General features: G+C 54.7%; 1 protein-coding gene across 1 annotated transcript; it reads right to left on the bottom strand.

The window, feature by feature from the left end:
* Positions 1-1298: 1298 nt before the first annotated feature.
* CACNG8 (calcium voltage-gated channel auxiliary subunit gamma 8) lies at positions 1299-19789 on the bottom strand. The gene is made up of 4 exons (XM_027977981.3): positions 19458-19789; positions 9269-9352; positions 7950-8090; positions 1299-6204 (listed from the first exon to the last, which is right to left on the bottom strand). Exons 1-4 carry the CDS (start codon positions 19642-19644, stop codon positions 5438-5440), a joined length of 1179 nt encoding a protein of 392 aa, XP_027833782.2. The 5' UTR covers positions 19645-19789; the 3' UTR covers positions 1299-5437.
* Between the last annotated feature and the right edge of the window lie 670 nt (positions 19790-20459).

The following is a 20459-nucleotide window of genomic DNA, read 5'->3' as shown; positions in this document are numbered from 1 at the left end:
CATCACCCCACTCCCCCCAACTCAGCCCCTCGAGGACCGCCCAGTGAGACCCATCTCTCCCCAGTTCCTTCGCCCCTGGCTGGCGGCTCCCGCCGGCCCCGTGCACCCTCAGCCTCTCTGTCCACCCTGTACCGCTTCTGTTGGGGCACCCATCGCCCTGGGATGTGATTCCGATTGTGGGCATGTGTGTCCGATCCTTCGACAGGGCTCGAGTGCCAGAGGAACCATCTCACCATCCTCAGCACCGCGCAGCCCAAACTGCGCCCACGGGAAGACTTAGGAAATGTGCATCTGTATGAATGAATGAGCAGAGGGACGGGTGAAGGGAAGCCCCCCAACTTCAGAGCACACCTCCCCCTGCATTTGATGGATCGTACTGCCTGTCTGTGGATCTGAGCTCCCAGCACTGAGATTGTGCGGCCTGGTGCCTGGAAGGCCTCAGGGACTGTTTCTTAAATGAATGAGTGAAGCTTGTTCTTTCCTTCACCTCGCGGGTATTCCCAGGCCTTGGCAGGACCCAGAGGGGAACCCGAGAAGGTGCTCGGTGCTGGCGGCGACGTGAGATGGGAGCTGGGCTGGGTGACACCCACCGGTGTCTCCATTCTGAGAAATCGGACAGCCTCTTGCAGCACTTCTGCCCTGCCTCTGTGCTCCCCTCGCAGCCCCGGGTCTCCCCGTCGTTCATTCTTGCCGTGGCTCCGTCCTTTCCGCGTGCATTTGTCTCCCTTCCATCTGCCGCTCTGCCACCCTTCCTACTTCTCCTTTCACAGAAAGGATATGAGCTTTTTTGGGCGGGAAAGTTCTTGACAATTTCATACCAAAAGGATGACCTCGCCCCCGATTCTCTCCACCTACCCCCATCTCCCCCCCCCCCCCCCCCACCCCTCCCACCCCCGCCCCAGGTGAGTCTCTTCCTTGCCCTCCCTCAAGCAGGACTCCAATCCTCACCACTGCATGGTAATGACCTCATGTCAAGGTCAAGGCCATGTTATCTAACCCATAGCCACTTTGCTCCACAAATCCTCTCCTGGTTCTCAGTAGCATTTGGCTGGTTGGCAACTTCACGATCTCTGCCTAATTCAGGGTCACTCTTCACCTCTTTAACTACATCCTCCTCCCTCCTACCCCCATGGAGATGTCCCCCCACCCTAAGGCCCTGGCCAGGGTCCTTTCTGTGTCCTCCACACTCATCTCCTAGGTCACCTCATCCAGTCCTGGGGCTTTAATCATGCTGTCTCCTCTCTGCTGACATTTCCAAAACTTAGATTTCCAACCATGGCTTCTCCCCCAGGCTTCAGTCTCAAATATCCAACCGGCTACCTGATACCTCAGCTTGGATGTCTCATAGGCATCTCAGATTGTCTTGTCCCAAGGAGGTTGCTTGGCTTCTGCATAATCCCTTCTCCCCCAGTTGACCCCCTTCCAGGCAGCACAGAACAGCACCACCCAGGCTTAACAGATCCAGTTAAAAGAGTTCCCCTCTTTCTCTTTAGTTTTTCTTTCCCTCTTCTGTTACATCCAGTTCACAGCCACCACCATAGACCCTGCCTCCACAATCCCACGCCCTGTTCCTCCACATTGGTCCAGGCCACCATCAGCCTCAACTGGAAAAGGATGACACCCTCTTAACTCCTGCCTGCCACCTTCACTCCTAAATCTCTTCTCAGCACAGCAATGTGGGTCTGTTACTTCATTTTTAAATAAAAATAGGGGCTGTCATTCTTATGCTCATCCCACTGAATCTAGAGTAAAATTCAGATTTCCTCCCAGAGCTACGAGGCCCTACACGACAGGCCCCCAGCCCATGCTTCCAAGCTCAGCCTAATTTGCTCACCCTTCTTCCTCTGCCCTCCACGGGGTCTCCTTGAAAATGGGTAGCTTTCTCAGAACTCTGCGTCACTGCCTGGCCGGAATGTTTGGTGAGCGCCTTTCCTTCTCACAACCCTTGTTACCTTTGCAGTGGGTTGTTCCTGAGGTTCCTCATCTGAAGTCACCACATCCCGCTTCACATTTTTTTTTTTTTAAGACACACCTTGTGGCTTCTGGGAATCTCAGTTCTCTGACCAGGGATTGAGCCCCGGCCATGGTGTTGAAAGCTTGGAATCCTAACCACTGGACCACCAGGGAATTCTCTTTCCGGCTTCATCTTGGAAACACTTTGCCGTAACTGAAATTTCTTATTGTTTCTTGTGTGTCTCTCTTGTGAGTTCCAGGACAGTACAAGCCTGGCCATCTGTTTACTTGCACATTCCCTGCACCTAGACTGGCCTAGAAGAGGCGGGCACTCAATAGCTATTTCTTGAATACTGAAACCAAAGAAATGGGTTGCCCCTACACCCTAAGCGTGCTTCTGAAGCCCCACCTTTCTTTCTGGGCACATCCCTGCATCTTTCTCCCTCCATCTGTGTGTGTGTGTGTGTGTGTGTGTGTGTATATATTTGCTTCTCTGAGCCTCCTCTGTCCTGACTTGTGCATCGCTGTGTCAGCCCCTCCTCGACCCTCTTCCTCTCCTTTCTGGATCACTGTCTTTGTTTCCTCTGCCCCTGTAACTCACTCAGCTTTGGCCTCTCTTGCCCTGATCTCCCCCACCCCCGGCCATCTCTCTCCCTTCTGCCCATGCTCCACCTCTGTCTTGCTTTATGTTTGGCTTTTGAACACTAGAATCCAATAGCCTCTAGCCAGCTCTGCTCCCCTTCTCCTACCAAATCTGTCTCTTTTAATGCCACCTCTTCCAGTCCTCTCTGTTTATCATCCGTACAGTCAGTGCCCCTCTGTCCTGTGAGTTGTATTCCTTTCCCCACGTTTCCCAGAATCTCTTTCCAACACTGCCCTCGTCCAGTTCCTCGCTGGTCCCCTGCCCATCAGTCTTTCTTGTCCACCACAGGGACCCGAGGGAAATCCCCAATACCCAGTTGTCGTTCCACCCCTCCTCTGTTCTGCCTGCTTTCTGCGGCTCCAGGTCATCTGCAGAGAAGCTGGTGGAGCCTGGCACGTTGCCAACCACTTCCCCCTCATCTGTGTCCAGGTCTGTCTTGCCACCAGGCTGGGAGCCCCTGGAGGACAGAGCAGACTCTGAATCCTCCCTGCTCCCCCCAGTATTGCTGAGCACAGAACCTGCCACACAGGGAAGCTGGGGGCGGGCGGGTCTTGGGAAATACTTGCTGAGCAAATGAAGGGAAACGCAGTGAGCGCTCTCCCTTCTGTGTCCTCAGTGACCTTCAAATCCATCCTTCCACCTTCTCCACCCCGAGCCCTTTCCCAGCTCAACTGCCATCCTGTCTCATCTACTTCACAGCATCGACATCCTATCCATTCCTTTCCCACGTCCCAGGTGGTTCCTTCTGACACTCCTGTCTCAACCTGCTCTTCACTTGCTCCAAACTCTCCTGTTTCCTGGCACCCTCAGAATAAAGTCCAGACTCACCAGCCCAGAGCCCTAGCGCATTTAGACTCTGGCTTCTAGCTGTTTCTCTAGTCTCACCGCCCACCCCTACCCTGACCTTTTGCACCCTAAAAGGAGGAGTCCTGACCCCAGAACTTCATGCTCTTTCAATCCCCCGCCCCACCCCCACCCCACTTGAGTTATTCTGCCATGAAAGCCATCCTTACTCATCCTTTGGAAACCCAGGCTGGGCCTGAGGTTCTCCAGGAAGTTTCCCTGAGGACTGCCCACTCCTGACACTTGGTCACTCTCTCTTCTTCTCTGGTCAAGGTGCCCATCCTGGTCCCTGTTACTGCACCCTACTTGGAGTCTGGCTTTTGACTCCTCCTCGAGAGCAGCTCTGGGGATCCTGATTCTAGCACACTGCCTGGTCCAGAAATGTCAAGGAGTGAATGAATGGCTGAATTAGTGAATGAGTGAAACATGCATTTCTAAGTCCTAGTGTTTTTCCTGCCCACCAAACACCAGGCTTGTGCTTCAGTCTGCGTGATTATCTGCTCCCTCCCAGCACTGCGAGTCTGAAGTGTCAGTGCCTATATTTGATCCTTATTTCAGCGCATCTCTGCCTCTCACTCTCATCTCCGAGTTCTTGCCTCCCATCGTTCATGTTATGATCCTGTTTAAAGCCACCTTGTGGTTCCCCGCTGCCCTCGGGTTAAGATTTAAACTCTTCCCTGGAGAAGAAAATGGCACCCCACTCCAGCATTCTTGCCTGGAGAATCCCATGGACAGAGGGGCCTGGGGGGCTACAGTCCACGGGGTCGCCAGAGCTGGACACGACCTAGCAACTGAACCACCACCAAACTTTGCAAGTTTTGGCCACAGGAGAACAAATTCATCCTTTTCCATAAATAGTTTAAAATAAATTTTTAAATATTAAAAAAAAAAAATCTAAACTCTTGACCTAACCTACAAAGTCCCCGGGGCAGTCTGGCCCTGTCTCCATCTCCAGTCTCATCTTGTTCCACCTCCATCTGGCTCAGTATATACATGTTAGCCTTTTCCGGAAGCTTTTCCTGCCCCAGGGCCTTTGCATATGTTGTTCTCTGGCTAGGACACTTCCCTCCAGCTTCACCTGACTGGCTTCTTATCGTCCTTTCACTGTTACCTGGTTTATCCTTTCCTTTTAAACTGGGTTAGCCTCCCTGCCGGAGGATTTTGTAGCACTTCGGGTTTCTCTTTTGCCCCAACTGTAACTTATTGTTGTGTATGCAATGCTTTGATTAGTGCCTGTCTCACGCACAAGATGTAAACTCTGTGAAGACGTTGGGGAAGTCTGACTTCCTCCCTTCTGTAGACTCAGCATTCAGCACAATGTTTGGCACTGAAGTACACAAATAAATTGCTGGGAATGAATGACGGAGTCTGTCTCTGGGCCTGTTTATGTTTCCTGCCCAGCCACCATCCTGGTACACAGCAGGTGCTTTTGAAAACCTTGCGGAATGATGAACGAAGAAGTGAATGAATGCCCACACCCACCCACCTCATTGTGCCTCTCTGCATCCCTTTGGTCTTTCTGCCTCTTTATATAGAGCATATATATATATAGTTTGTAGGTATAACTCTATATTCGTGTGTTATGCGCCCCTCTCCAGGAGTTGGGCTGGGCTGGGAGTCCCTCCCTGCGCCCCGCCCCCACATGCACACAGCAAAACATTAAAAAGAAAACATCTCAAAACTGCAAAAAACACCACAGCCCTCCCCCCTCCCCCCCAACCCCACAAAAAAATAAAACACAACGCTCGCTCCCAACGGCCCCCTCCCTTCCCTTCCCTTCCCCCTCCCTCAGGGTCCCTGATTCAGAGGGTGGGGGGATGTTCCCCCACAGCCGGGTGGGCGGGGATAGGGCGGGGAGGGGGCGCGGGGGAAGGCTGAGCAGTCTCCAGCGCGCTCACGGGGAAGGAGGGGGGCGCCCCCGACCCCCGGCAGCCTCGTTGCACGCGCGCCCGCGCACGCGCCCCGGACACGCCCCCCTCCGCGCCCCCAGGCGCGCCCCTACACGGGCGTGGTTTTCCTGTTGAGCGTGTTGGTGTTGGAGGCGCCGGCCTCCTTGGCTAGGGTCCCGGGGGCGGGCGCAGCGGGGGCGGGCGGGGCGGGCGCGGGCGCGGCTGGCGGCCCGGTGACCGTGACCGTGACGCCGCCGCCCGCCTCCTTGGGGAAGGCGTTGTGCAACGTGAGGAAGCCGGGCGCCCCCGCGCGGTCCCGCTCCGCGCCCGCCCCGCCGCCACCGCTGCCGCCTCCCCCCGCGCTCCCCGCGCCCCCGGCCGCCCCGCCGTACGCCCCGCCGCCGGCACCGGCGCTTGCCAGCCCCGCGGCCACGCTGCCCTTGGATGGGTCGCGGCTGAGCGTGTACATGGAGATGTCCGTGGAGGCGAAGCCCGGGCCCCCGGCGCCGCCGGGAGACGCGTCCCGCGAAGGCGACGGCTCGCTGGAGCGGGAGCTAGAGCGGGAGCGGCGGCGGTAGCGGAAGCGGTAACTGGGCAGACGGAGGATGGCCGAGGGGCCGCTCCCGCCACTGCCGCCCGCGCCCCCGCCGGCCTTGAGCAGGTCCGAGCGAGACTGGCAGTGCGCCTCGCGGCTTCGCTCGATGTAAATGTTGACGGCCAGCACGCCGATCACCTCGGCCAGGATGAACGACAGCCCGCCGAAGTAGAAGGACCAGCCGTATGAGTAGTGGTTCTTCTTCTCCTCGTCCCGCTTCGGGCCCGGCTCGCCCGCGTTGGCCGAGATGTACACGATCACCCCGATGATGTTGCTCAGGCCTGGGCAGGGACGGTCAGACGGGAGCCTCGAGGCCGTCCCTGGCCCCGCCCCCTCCCGGGGCCCCGCCCCCGGTCTAGGCCCCGCCCCGATGGTCTAGGCCCCGCCCTGCTCTGGCTTAAGCTCCGCCCAAGATGGCCTAGGCCCCGCCTCAAATGGTCCCTACCCAGCCCGGACTTGCCCAGGCCCTGACCCTTTGGTCTAAGTTTCACTCCTGATGGTCTATGCCCTGCCCTGCTTTGGCCTAAGCTCCACCCATGGTGGCCTAGGCCCCGCCCATGTGGTCTAAGCTCCACCCCTGAGGGTCTAGGCCGCGTCCTACTCTGGCCTAAGCTCCACCCATGATGGTCTAGTCGTCACCCCGCTCTGGTCTAAGCTCCACCCACTATGGTCTAGATCCCACCCCAGATGGTCCATATACCACACTGAGCATTTAGGCCCCAACCCGTGTTGATCTATGCTGGACCTGACATGGTCCAAGCCCTTTCCAGATGGCCTAAATTCCTCCCCAGCTGGCTCAGGCCCCACCTTAAATGGCCTCAGATCTTGCTTCGGATGGTCCACCATCCCTGGCTAATTCAGGTCCTAGTCTGTTGTTCTAAAGCTCACTCTAGCTGATCTAAACGCTGCCCTAGTTGGTCCAGGGCCCACCCTAGATGGTTCAGGCTCACCCTTAGTGGTCCAGATCCCTCTGGGAAGACCCAAGCCCTGCCCTAGACAGTCTTAACTCCTGCCTAGATGGTCCAGGCCCTTCCCTGGCTGGCCTAAACTCTGCCCTTGATAAGACGACCCAGGCTCTATACTGATTGGTCTAACTCCCCCCTAACTTTATAAATCTGGCCTCACCCTCGACTCGTTTTAAGTCTGTTAATAAGGTAATCCTGTTGACTCTCTAGACCCCAACTCTGGTTGATCTGAACTCTCTCATGATTATCATCTATTCTAGGCTTTCCTCTTGGTAGCCTAATTAGAGCAAGAAAGAGGGGGACACAAGTTAGGAACTAGACAATCTTCTAGTCTAAGCCCACCTCCAGCTTGCTAAGCCCCGCCCCCTGAGGATCGAGGCCAGACTTCCCTAGGCCCAGTTTGTAGTTACCCCTGCCTTTCAAATCCTCCAAGCCCCACCCCTGCAGGTCACATCCTTCTCTGAAAGCTTCCCCTGCTATTTATGCTGAACCCTCCTCCTCTTCAGGATTCCACCGCTTTGAGAAGATTCTAAGTTCCGGAATTGCCCAGTACTACTAACATCGAGTAGTAGGGGGGTCTTGCCCCTTTAAAAAGCCGTGCCTCACTACCGAGTTGGCCTGGAAACTTTCTCAGGACCCGCCCCTTCTTGGATACACCGGAGACCACAAGGTCCGGCCCCCTAGGGCAGGCTCCTCCCCAACTGCGTTCAGGTCCTTCCTCCAGGTCCTCCCGATCCTCAAGACCTCAGTTCAGCCTCAAGCACCCCTCTTCCAGGTTCCTTCCCTTCCATCTCCTGGACCGCCGGCTTTGGAATCTGAACTCCTGGAATCCCGGATTACGCGGTAGACGCCTGTCTGAGCTGGGTTCATTCCCCGAGAAGACGGCGGGAAGGCTACACCTCCCGCGCCCAGCGGGTGGCGATGGAGCTTGGGATAGAGCCTAGGAAGGCTCCGGGCCCCAGGGAGCGCCCCGGCAAGGTGGCTTTGCAGGCGCGCCCGCGCGCGCACACACAGACACACGTGCGCGCGCAGGTGGGTCGCCCCCTCCCTCTGCCTCTCACCTGCTGCCACGAACAGGATCCCTGCTCCCAGGATGATGTTCCTCTTGGACTTGTAGACGCGGGAGGCCGCCACGCACACGCCCCCGAGCAACAGCAGGATGGCGCTGAGGATGGGGAAGATGCTGGAGGCCCGGACGACCCCTGGAGAGAGACCGGAGACGGGCGGGGAGTGGGGAGGGAACCAGGGCGTCAGTCACAGCCGCCTGCGCCCCTGGGGCCCCGCGCCTCCTCTGTGCCTTGTCCCCCTTCTCTCTCGCTGGTTCTCCAATTCCTCCCCTCTGCCCGTGTTCTGGTTCTTTTTTTTTTTTTTTTTTTGGTCTCACTTTCTTTCCTCTTTAAAATTTCTCTCTTTCGCGATCTGATGGCCCCCCCTCTCTTTTTCTTCGTCCTTTTCTTTCTTCCTCTGTGTTTCTGCTGGCATATTTTTTCTGCCCTTTAATTTTTCTAACCATTCTCCCTCTCTTCCACTCCACCCACCCCGCCTCTGGACGCCTCTATTTCCTTTGTGGACCATCTCCCTCTCTTTTTCCTTCTCGCACGCGCGTTCCCTTCCTCCCTTCTGCGCCTTTCCCCCTTTCTCCAGATCCTTCTTTCTATCACATCTCTAAATCCCGCTGTCCCTCCCACCCCCCCGTCCGCCTGGCTTCACCTGTCTCTCCGGGTCTCTCTTCTCTCTTCCCCTGCCCCCTCCATCGCTCCCTCTCCCGCTCTCTTCTTTTTCTCCTGTCTCTTCTCTCCTCCCTTTTCTGCCTTGCTTCATCCGTAGCTCTGGGTTTCCCTTCTCTTTCCCCCTTTCTCCTCTCTCTCTCTCTCTCTCTCTCTCTCTGTGCAGTCCTTTCCACTCTCCCCCAAACCCCAGGCAACCAGATTCTGCGATTTCTGAGCCCGGCTGAGGCCACAGCCAATCCCAACTCGGGGTTTGCCGCGTTCTCGGGGTAGCTACCAATCGCACCGCGGGCTTCCCCAGCCAGCTCCCGGGAGTGGCCAGGCCGCGCCGCAGATTGCCTCTCGGGCCCAGGGTGCGGTTGGCCAATCCCGGCCGGGAGAGGGACAACCAGTCACGGCCCGGAGTACCCAGGCCGGCACGGCAGCCAATTAGCTCTGGGGATCCCCCGTCTGCCCGCCCCGAGGTGAGAGGAGGGGGCGGGAGAGGGCCCAGTGACCCAATCGGAGGCCAGAGGATCTGGTATCTTGGCTTGGATTGGCTGACAAGCTCATCTCGGCGCGTCGATCTAAGCGCGGGAGCACAGCCCCCTCTCCCCTCCCACGTGTCCGAGCCCAGCAGCATCCCCCCAACTCCGCCCCAGACCCTCACGTACGGAGCAGGTACTCCGCGCTGTCGTGGTCGTAGTCCGTGTCCTCCGGGAAATGGTTGATCTTCACGCAGACGCCTCTTTTCAACCCTGGAGGGGAATTGGGGGGAGGGGGGTGATGGTAGTGGGCACTTAACAGTTGGGGAACTCTGGGTGAGAAAAGACACCTCCCCCCTTTTCCTCAAACCCCTTCTCTTTCTGGGCTGATTGGGAGACAGGAAATACTGGCTTCTGAACACGTCTGCGCACCTGGGACAAACTTTCAAACTCCCTGGCCTCAGTTTCCCAACCAGGTTTTAAAACAAGGACAAAGGAAAACATCTAACACTCGCTAAAAGGCCACAAGGACCTTTGCCCTGTAACCTGGACGGGTACAGTCTCTCCGGGCTCCGTTTCCCCCTCTGTAAGAAAGAAGGTGTTGGTTTCAGTGATGTCAAGGACCCTTCAACTCGAAACCCGTTGAAAACACGTGGGAAAACGGAGAGGCAACAGACGACGAAAAGGACTCCATTTCCCCTGTGTATGTGTGTATGCTAGTCACTTAGTCGTGTCCGACTCTTTGCGACCCCATGTACTATAACCTACCAGACTCCTTGGTCCTTGGGATTCTCCAGGCAAGAATACTGGAGCGGGCTGCCATTTCCTTCTCCAGGGGATCTTCCCAAACCAGGGATCGAACCCAGATCTCCCGCATTGCAGGCAGACGCTTTACCGTCTGAGCCACCTCCCATGAGGCCCTATGAAGCCTTGATTCCCCGTGGAGGAGAGAGCAGCCCCAGTGGGTCAGTGGGGTTGTCGTCTCTTCAATCCTCTGTTTGGGGAGTAGGCTTCCCCCTCTTTTGGCGCCCAGCACCTGCAGTCCTCAGGGAGGCGATGGAGCGGTTGGAACAAGCCAAGGCAAGCTAGGGGTGAAGTATGCCTCCAGGGGTCGTGGGGTCACAGCCCACTCCTCCCTCCCAGAACATGCATCCTTACTTAGCTGGAGACTGGCATATAAATCAGTATAAAGACACTTCGTTTCCTCAATTCTCCAGGCGCCTTCCCATCTCCAGGCCTCTGCCCAGTGCTTTGGAACTCTCAGCTCACATTCTTCCTGGAGAAGAACTTAACCCTTGCCAGAGAGCAGCGCCCGGGCACCTGCTTGAGGAAGTTTTCCCTCACAGAGACCCCTCCCACCCATTCTGGGTGGGGTAGCCGCTCTTTTTTTTTTTTTTTTAAGCATGCGTTGGGTTGCTCTATGATCTTCTTCAGCACGCTGGGAGTTCCTGAATGGGGTGGTGGGGCATGGGGTCTGATTCCTTCGTGTGTCTCTAGCATTGCCTGGCACCAAAGGAGGCGTCAAGAAATAAGTGTTGAAAGAATTAGATTATGAACCATAAGGATAGCAGAAAGGGAGGTTTGAGGCAGAAGATGACAGGGAAAGAAATGCGGGTAAAGGAAAGGATTGGAAAGAAGGACTATAAGGCAGTGAATAATTCCACTAAGCGCTAACATTTGTTAAGTGCTTCTGAGGTAGATTAACTCACCCAGAGCTCCCAGGAGACCCATGAAATAGATAATGGTATTGGTGTCGTGCAGTGGCCGAACGTTAAGAACTGGAGTCGCACGGTTTGATAATGAAGCCTGAATCCATCATGTCCTTACACCACATCCTTGTTGGCCTTATTTGGACTAGTTTGCTCCTGTCCCTTTTCCTATAACATGGGGGATACTAGGATGCACCTCCCCGGTTTTTACGAGGGTTGAATCCAGGTACAGAGATTTAGCACTTTGCTGGGAACACTGATACCACGTCATACACCCATTGTCCAGATGAGGAAATAGAGGCATACAAAGGGTTCATTGATTCACAGCTGATGGGTGGTGGAAGCAGAATTCAAACACACAGCAGTTTGCTCCCACTGGAATCTAAGCCTGTAGGTGTCCCAACATCTAGAACAATGCCTAGAGCATTGGAAATGCTTGATATTTGTATATAAGAATGGTTGAATGGGCAAGAAGTGCATGAAAAGACGGTCCATATAAACTAATCATTAGGGAAATGCAAGGGAAAACAACAATGAAATACTATCTCATAGATATGAGATACCATCCCATTCAGACGGCTACTATAAACAAACAAAACAGAAAATAACCAGTGTTGGTGAGGATGTGGAGAAATTGGGACCTGTCTGCACTGTTGGTGGGAAAGTAAACTGGTTTGGTTTCTATGGACAATAGGATGGAGGGACCTCAAAAAATTAAAAACAAAATTACTATGAAAGTGAAGTCACTCCGTCTTTGCGACCCCATGGACTGTAGCCCTCCAGGCCCCTCCGTCCATGGGGTTCTCCAGGCAAGAATACTGGAGTGGGTTGCCGTTTTCTTCTCGAGGGGATCTTCCGGACCCAGGGATTGAACTCAGGTCTCCCACATTGCAGGCAGACTCTTTACCCCCTGAGCCACCAGGGAATCCCATAATTCTTCAGTTTTAGGTTTTGGCTTATTTGGCCAGGAGGCATGTGGGGGACCTTAGCTGCAATTCCACCTCTGGGTATATACGAAAAAGAATTGAAAGCAAGGTCTCTAAGAAATATACAAATATATCCATTTTTGTAGCAGCAGTATTCACAACAGCCAAAAGCAACCTAAGGGTCCATCAACGCATGAACCGATAAACAAAGTATGGCATATGGATAGAACGGAATATTATCCAGCCTTTTTAAAAACAATGGAATTCTAAGACATGCCACAACCTGGATGAACCTTGAAGACATGCAAAGTGTAATAAGTCAGTCACACGAATACAAACACTATGATCCCACTCATATGAGGTGTCTATAGCGGTCAAATCCACAGAGACAGAAAGAATGATGGTTGCCAGGGGCTGGGAGCGGGGAAGAATGGGTAGAGTTTCAATTCTGCACAATGAAAAGTGTTTTGGAGCTTGACACGCAAGGTAAATATACTTAACACTGCTGAACTGTGCTTTTAAAATGGGTTAAGATCATATATTTTATGTTATGTGCATTTTACTACACTTAAAAAAAGAGCAATTGAATGAATGAATGAAGATCCATCTTGTGGGAGCAAATGCTTACCCAACAGCACATCCACTATGGTCTGGTAGGTGGGTTCAAGCTCTCTCTGTCTTGAATGGGATCATAGTGCTTTTCTCAAAATATGAATGATAATTCAGTGAGATTGAGCATGGAAGGTAGACAGCATGGAGACTCTCTCCACAGACTAGTCATGCTGTAAGTAATAATAACTAGTACTTTGTTGTTATTTAATCACTAAGTCATGGCTGACTCCTTGCGACCCCATGGACTGTACCCACCAGGCTCCTCTGTCCAAGGGATTTCCCAGGCAAGAATACTGGAGTGGGTTGCCATTCCCTTCTCCAGGGGATCTTCCTCACCCAGGGATGGAACTCGTATCTCCTGCATTACAGGTGGATTCTTAACCACTGAATCACCTGGGAGGTCCACTTAACTAGTATAAAACTTACTGAGGGCTAACCACACACCAGACACCACTCCAAGCATTTGACAGCTGTTAACACTCTCAAAAGAGGACTGGATGGCATCACTGATTCAATGGACTTGAACTTGTGGCAAACTCTGAGAGATGGTGAGGGACGGGGAGGTCTGGCGTGCTGCAGTCCATGGGGGGGTCACAAAGGGTCGTACGCAACTTGGCGACTGAACAATACCCTCAGCATGGATGACCAACCCTAAGGATACCAGGAAATAATAGCACTCCTGCAAATTTCCCTGGTCGCTCAGACAGTAAAGCGTCTGCCTACAATGCGGGAGACCCGGGTTCAATCCCTGGGTCAGGAAGATCCCCTGGAGAAGGGAATGGCAACCCACTCCAGTATTCTTGAGCTTCCCTGGTGGCTCAGATGGTAAAGCGTCTGCCTGCAATGTGGGAGACCCGGGTTCGATCCCTGGGTTGGGAAGATCTCCTGGAGAAGGAAATGGCAACCCACTCCAGTATTCTTGCCTGTAGAATCCCACGGACGGAGGAGCATGGTAGGCTATAGTCCATGCGGTCGCAAAGAGTGGGACATGACTGAGCGACTTCACTTCACTGCTTCACTTCACTGCATTACAGGTGAGGAAACTGAGGCGTAAGTTGCTCAATCCCATGTAGAAGTTAAATCATGAGGAGGAGAGTTTGGACCTCAGAGGTGAGCTTTCTGCTTGTTCGTTTGTTTGGGCTACACTGTGCAGCTTGTGGGATCTTAGTTCCCCAACCAAGGATCGAACCCGTGTCCCCTGCAGTAGAAGCAGGGAGTCCTGACCACTCCACGGCCAGGGAATTCCCAGAAGGGAGTGTCTTTAGGGAAGCAGAACCCAGTGGTTATGGTAGCCCCAAGCTCAGGCTTTGAAAGTGTATTCTCTGGCTCTGCATACCAGGACGGTAACTTCCCAGTTGTGTGGCTTTGGGGTTTTGAATACCTCTGAGCTTCAGCTTCCTGGCTTGGAAAATGAGGATGGTGATATGACCAGATAAGGTTTGACAAGTGCTCACTCCGCGCACGTGTGGGGCTTCCCACCTGGCGCCATGGTTAAAGAACCATCTGCCAATGCAGGAGACATAAGAGATGCAGGTTCGATCCGTGAGTGGGGAAGATCCCTTGGAGGCGGGCAAGGCAACTCACTGCAGTATCCTGGCCTGGAGAATCCCATGAAAAGAGGAGCCTGGTGGGCTACAGTTGATCGGGTCGCAAAGAGTTGGACACACTGAAGCGACTTAGCACGCACACGCTGTGAAACACAGGAGTTAAAGAGCAGAAAACCTGGGGGTTATGCAGCTTGCCTCTGCATATTATCCAACCGCCTGAGCTAGGAGCTCTGTGTGTGCAGGAATGGTGGTGATGCAAACCGGCGCGTCCCTGAGGGCCGGCAGAGCACAGACCCCGGCAGGCGTGGGGGTGAAGGCCTGTGCAGACGCGTGCACTGCCCCCCGCATGTTGGGTGGCCTTGTAGCTGACTCACTTCCCCTTTCTGGCCATCAGCTTCCTGCTCTGACAAACTCTCATGATAATAATACCTTCCCTCCTGGAGCAATTGGGAGGATTCAATGAGATAATAAGGCCTGCAAAGTGCTGAGCACAGGGGCTTTCAATAGGCTGCTAGAGTAAATTGGGCTGTAGGTCCAAATTCTGAGCGCTGAGATTCCTGAGAAGGGGGCTAGACGCATCCGGATGCCCCCAGCCCCAGGAGGTTGGTTCTGAAAGGTGGCAGTTGAGATGAAGGGTGAGCTTAAAATATGCAGCAGATTTCAGATTCATTTTGAAGAAGAAAGCATCATATTTCATTAATATTTGTTATATTGCTCACATACTAAAATAATATTTTGGCTCTGCTTGATTAAATAAAATCGGCTACTAACCTTTATATTAATATACTATATTGTCTAATTGCATTTATTAAATTAGATCCGTTGAACCTTCCCTTTTTACTTGTTTTAATGTCACTTAGTGTTGCTGTTGAATCACTCAGTCGTGTCCGACTCTTTGCGACCCCGTGGACGGTAGACCGCCAGGATCCTCTGTCTGCGGGCTTCCCCAGTCAAGAATACTAGCGTGTGTTGCCGTTTTCTTCTCTAGAGGATTTTCCCACCCCAGGGACTGAACCCACGTCTCCTACATTGGCAGGAAGATTCTTTACCACTGAACCACTAGGGAAGCCCTTTAATGTCACTAGTACAAAGCTACAGTCCACGGGGTGGCAAAGAGTCGGACACGACTGAGCGAGTCAGCAAAGCACACAGCACAGAAACATCTAAGTTAGAGAGAGGCAGCTTGTGTGATGTTTCTGTTGGGCAGCGCTGGTTGGAGGGATGGGACTCCCTGGTTATCGAGGAGGGGAGATTCAGGGATGGGTCACCCAAATTCCTAACAATAAGAACAGAATAGAAGCCACACAGTCTAGCCTTTACGCTGTGTCTACTGGCCTTCTGAATGGAATAACTCACTGGGCTCCCTCCGTAGCCCTGCAGGCTAGGGGTTATTATAACGCCCATCTCACTGATGGTGAAAAGAAGCAGGGATGTTGAACATATGGCTCAAGGTCGCGTTTCAGTGCCTGGCAGGCAGGAGGTAACCCAGTGAGTTCTGTTCCAGAGTCTGGGTCTCCAACACCACTTCCTACTGCGTTTCTCAGAGACACTTGGAAGGAGACAGGATAAGACCCAAGAATTCCCTGGGGGACAGCACCTTCTGGGGACCGTGGCCCCAGGGGAACAGTTTCTACACTCCTGGATCCTTGGATAGGATGGAGGCTGGTGGATGTGCTGACTTAGGAAACAAAACAGACGTGGACTCCAGCGCGGACTCGATGGCCTGTTAGCTGTGTGACCTTGGGAAAGTTGCTTCCCTTCTCTGAGCCCTAAGCTTTTGGTCGTAAACAGTGCACAGGGTTACTGTGAGACTCTAGTGGCACACGAATGATGATCAAGTAACAATAAAGCCGACCTGCCTTTAACCCATCCTTAAGTCATTTCCTTTGTCTCTGGGGACCCCACTTAGCCCATTATTTCCCCCCAACCTCTGTGGTCTCCCCTTTCTTAGCTCCCTTCGCTGGCTCTTCTCATCTGTCTGATTGTCTTTGAATACTGGACTAGCTCAGTCATTGGCCCTTCAGCTACTCTTTGTGTGTGTTTCCGCCTCTGCTCATCCATCCATGCCATGACCCACCGCCCCCCCAGCCCAGACAGCCTCCTGAACTCTGGCCTCATACGTCTTATCGCTAATGTCTTAGATCGGGGGCGGGGGAGGTTAGCAAACTACGGCCCAACGGCCAAACCCAGTGAAGAGTAGGTTTTACTTATTAAAAAAAAAAAAAAAAAAGATTGAAAAACTGTCAAGGAAGACTCTCGTGGTATGAGAAAATGATATAGAATTCAAATGTCAGTGCCCGTAAAGGAAGTTTAATTGGAACCCAGCCACACTCATCCACTCACGCATTGTCTCTGGTTGTTTTCAGGAGTAGCGGTGACAGAGATCACACGCCCCACGAAGCCTAAAAGATCGACTGTGCGGCGCTTTGTGGGGCCTCTCCTATGCGGACTCCTGTCTTAGACATTATGACCAGCAGGCACCCCCAATTTAACATTTCCAAACCTGAGCTCATGATAGCCCTCCTTACGATAAGTTAGGGCTTCCCTGGCGGCTCAGATGATAAAGAATCTGCCCACCAATGCGGGAGACACGGGTTCGATCCCTGGGTCCTGAAGATCCCCTAGAGAAAGAAGGGAAAGACTACCCACTCCAGTCTTCTTGCCTGGAGAATCCCATGGACAGAGGAGCCTGGTGGGCTACAGACCATGGGGCTACAAAGAGTCGGGCGTGACTGAGCAACTGAACAACTGAGAGAAAGTAAGACAAATACATAAAATACCGACTGTTTCAACTGATAAATACCCCCTGCCTCCACTCCTACCACACTGTCCAGGGCTCAGGCCATAGACTCCGAGCAGTGACTCTCACTAGGGGCAGTTTTATTCCTAGTCCAGAGACAGCTGGCGATTTTGGTGGACACGCTGATGGATGCTGCTGGTCTTTGGAGGTAGAGCCCGGGAATATTGCTAAACCTCCTGCAAGACAGAGGACCTTCCTTCCACCTGCCACCCACCACCACCACTGGCCACTGCGATGCGGAATTATCCATCCCCCAAAATGTCAACAAGGCTGAGGTTGGAAAACCCTGCTTTCAAAACATCCAGACTCCCTTCTCTCACATCCTGCCACTGTCCCCATCAGCAGTTCCTGCCTGCCCGCTGTAGCTGCAGAAAGTGCTCTCAATTCAAACCCTAATTCTACATCTCCCATCCCAGATAAGCCAGCTCCTGTTTTCCCTTTTCCCTCCCACCTCCCTCTCAGAGACACAGCACAGCGATCCCCTTAACCTTTCAGCCAGCTCCTATCACTCCTCTGCCCAGGAGCCTACGACGGGAAAAGCAGATCACATCCCAGGACCTGAAAGTTCGTGCACCTTGCTGGCACCTCCTACCGCGTTCCTCCTTCACCAGCTCTGCCCTGGCCGGGTGGTGGGTCTCCCCTGGCAGTCCCAGACACGAGGCACATTCCCATTGATGAGCCGGGTTCTACAGCCTAAAGCATTTCCCTCCAGAAGCCACATGGCTCCATCTCTGGGTCCATTCAGCCCACCCTTCGGATGTCAGCTGCTCGGTCTCCTTTATCTCCAGTTTCTACAGCTTTACACTCTTGCCCCTAACACTTCCCGTCCCCTCCTTTGCTCTTTTTCCTCCTTAGCACTCAGCTCCATCTAACACCCTAGATGTTGTATTTACTCATCTCTCTTATCATCTGTCTCTCCTTCTAGAATGTAAGACACATAACAACAGGGATCTTTGTTGTTGCTGTTTTTCCTTGCACTGAGCTGTAGCTCCAGTATCGAGAATGGTGCCTGGCACATAGTAGAAACTCAATAAACAGTGCTTTTGAAGGAGGGGATGAAAACATGGAAATATTACGATTCACAGTACATTGTCCTGGGGGTTCCAAGAGGCAAGTCCCCACACACGGCTCTGTGCCTGATGCTCGGTCAGACCAGGGAATGAAGATGAAATCAGATGCCCGCACGAGGAAGAGAGTAACATCATGGGGAAATTGGATGGGTGTGAGGCAATAGGGAGCAGAGGTGACTGGGGAAAAGGAGACCCACGTGCGTGATCTGAAGAAGCAGCTGCTACTGGGACCTGGCCGACCAGGACTGCTGGACAATGCCAGCCCCATGTTATCAGATCTCCCACTAATTCAAAAGAAGCTGGAGATCGGATTCTCAACGTGCAGTCTCCCTATTTTTAAATGTTGGCAACCGATTCCGATTGTGGTTTCGGTTTTAAACGCTCCGCACGCCAGACAAAGCATATCTGTAAATCCCATCCTTCAGACCTGAGTTCTCTTGGCTCTGCCCCCAGCCACAGCTGGGTGACCTTGGGCGAGTGGCTTAACTTCTCTGAGCCTCAGTTTCCTCATCCCTAACCAGAGGATAGCATCCTGCCCCCGCCAGGGGATTAAATAAGAGAATAACATTTCTGGCCTATTGAGAGCGCCCAGCAAAACGGAGGAGGAAACGATGGGGAAAAGAGAAGGATTAAAAACAGAGAAGTGACAAATTGTGATCTTTTGGGTCCTGTAGGGGGAAATTGGGGATTGGCTGGTTCCTTCTTCGCGTTGCAGACCAGGGCTGGTGAGGCTGGGGAGGTGAGCAGGTAGCGGCCACACAGGGGAGCGGGGACCGACGCACGAGAGGACTGGGACTCAGGTGTCCTGCGCCCCAGCACCTCCATGCCATGTGGAAAGAAATGGCAAAGCTGAGAATGGGACGGAGGGGTTGCTAAGAGGAAGAGGGCTGGCCCAGGGGTACAGTCGGGGTAGGTGGGAGGCAGAGGCAACCGACTGGGAGGGAGGCTGCAAGAGGGAAAGAGCAGGACCAGAGAAAGAGCTGAGACGAGACTGGAAGAGGCAGTGCCTCCGCTGCGAGAGGAAGAGGCCAAAGGGAGGCTGAGTGGACACAGTGGGAAGCAGAGCCCCAGAAAGGGCCAGGAAAGACAAGGACCAGGGGCGGAGGCGGGGAGAGGAAGCCAGGACAAGACTCCCGGAAGACAAGCCCCCAAAAGCAAAGAGGAGGGGACCACGAGTTCCGGTCGGACGGGGCGTGATGTTTGAGGGGACAAACAGCCCACGTGGGGCCAGAGGGTCAAAGGGGATGAGGACGGCGCTGGAAACGGGGTCATCCGAGGTCGGGGCGCTCAGAGCCAGGACGCGGGGAGCAACGATGCCGCGGGCGAGAAGGAGCAGCCTCGAGATCAGGGGTGAGAGGGCAGGAGGGCGGGAAGGCAGAGGGTGCCAGCGTTGGGGTCCAGGCTGAGGGGGTCCCCTGGTAGAGGGAGGCCGGACCCCCGGAGGGGTGGGAGGGAGAGAGGAGGGGGCGCTTTCCCCGCGAAGGGAGGGAAGAGGAAAAGGCTCAAGGGGCCCTGCTGAGTGATGGAGAGGCGAGCCGGGGGGCGGGGTTCAGGCGGGGGTCAGGACCCAGAGAAGGGTGGGAAGGGTGGGGGGCCGAGGGTGAGGGGTGGCGGGGGGCGGCGGCCAGGCAGGAGCAGCGGGGCACGAAGGGCCACCCAGGGCGGAGGCCGCGGGAGACCCGGGAGGCTTGGGGGCGGGGGCGCGGCGCCCTACCTTCCAGGCAGCAGATCCTCCAGAGGCCCGAGTGCGTGAGGCCGCCGGGGTCCCTCTTCTCCGCGGCGCCGCCGCCGCCGCGCTGGGGGGGCCCGTCGTCGCCGCCGGCGCCCGCCGTGAGGTTGGTGGTGTTGCAGATGAAGGCGCGCGTGTAGAGCCAGTAGTCGGTGCTGATGGCGATGGTCATGAGGCCGAAGGCCGCGAAGGCGCCCACCGTCGTCAGCAGCACCTGCACCCCCTTCTCGCACCAGAGGCCCCGCTCCTCGTTCCAGCGCTTCAGCGACTCCAGCTTGACCACGGGCAGCCGGGGGGCCGCGGGCCACCACCGGGGCAGCGGGGGCGGGGCCGTGCCGGCGGCTGGGGGGGGGCACAGCGCAGGCAGAAGTGGGGGGCCCCCCGAGGCGGAGGGCCGGGGAGGGGGGGCGGCTGGGGAGGGGGCCGGCGAGGAGGAGGCTGCAGGCCGGGGACGGGGTCAGAGGGCCGCCATGGTCGCCTGCGAGTGGAGGGCAGGGGTAAGGCGAGAGAAGGATTAGACAGGGGCTCGCCTGGATACCGCCGCACCTGCACCCCTCCCCACGCTAAATATATATATATACCCCTACTGTTTCCTAGGTTGAAGAAACGCCTTCCACGATGCTTACCTCTGCCTCCCTCGCTCTGAAAAACATTTCCCTGTGTCCAATAGTCTTCCCACTAACCTCCTTCTGAGAAAAAGCCACCCCCCATCCCTGCATCCCTGCCAGTGGGTAGGACACTCTTCCAGGCCCCCCTGACTCCGCCCCCTGGTCTCACTGTCCCCCACCCCCAACACACACACAGGGAAACCATCCCTCACTCCCAGCCCCCAGAGCCTCCTCCTCCCAAGGAACCCCTGTCCTGCTCCTCATTTCTTACAAAATGTTCTCATAAAGTTCTCCCCCTTCTCTGTCTGCCCCTGCAAGGCCCACCTCTTCACCTACCACGGCCTCTACTAAGGAAAAAGAAATCTCCCAATCTCTCCTT

This window comes from Ovis aries, chromosome 14 (assembly GCF_016772045.2).
Source record: "Ovis aries strain OAR_USU_Benz2616 breed Rambouillet chromosome 14, ARS-UI_Ramb_v3.0, whole genome shotgun sequence".
Lineage (NCBI taxonomy): Eukaryota > Metazoa > Chordata > Mammalia > Artiodactyla > Bovidae > Ovis > Ovis aries.
This window is presented reverse-complemented; position numbering and strand designations above follow the sequence as displayed.

Bases quoted from the DNA above. Each gene is read 5' to 3' on its own strand.
- CACNG8 (XM_027977981.3), bottom strand. From the start codon at position 19,644: ATGACCATCGCCATCAGCACCGACTACTGGCTCTACACGCGCGCCTTC. The intron at 9,353-19,457 runs GTAGGGCGCCGC...ATTCCCCTCCAG, and splicing joins GAGGATCTGCTGCCTGGAAG to GGTTGAAAAGAGGCGTCTGC. The intron at 6,205-7,949 runs GTGAGAGGCAGA...GTCCCTGCCCAG, and splicing joins GATCCTGTTCGTGGCAGCAG to GCCTGAGCAACATCATCGGG.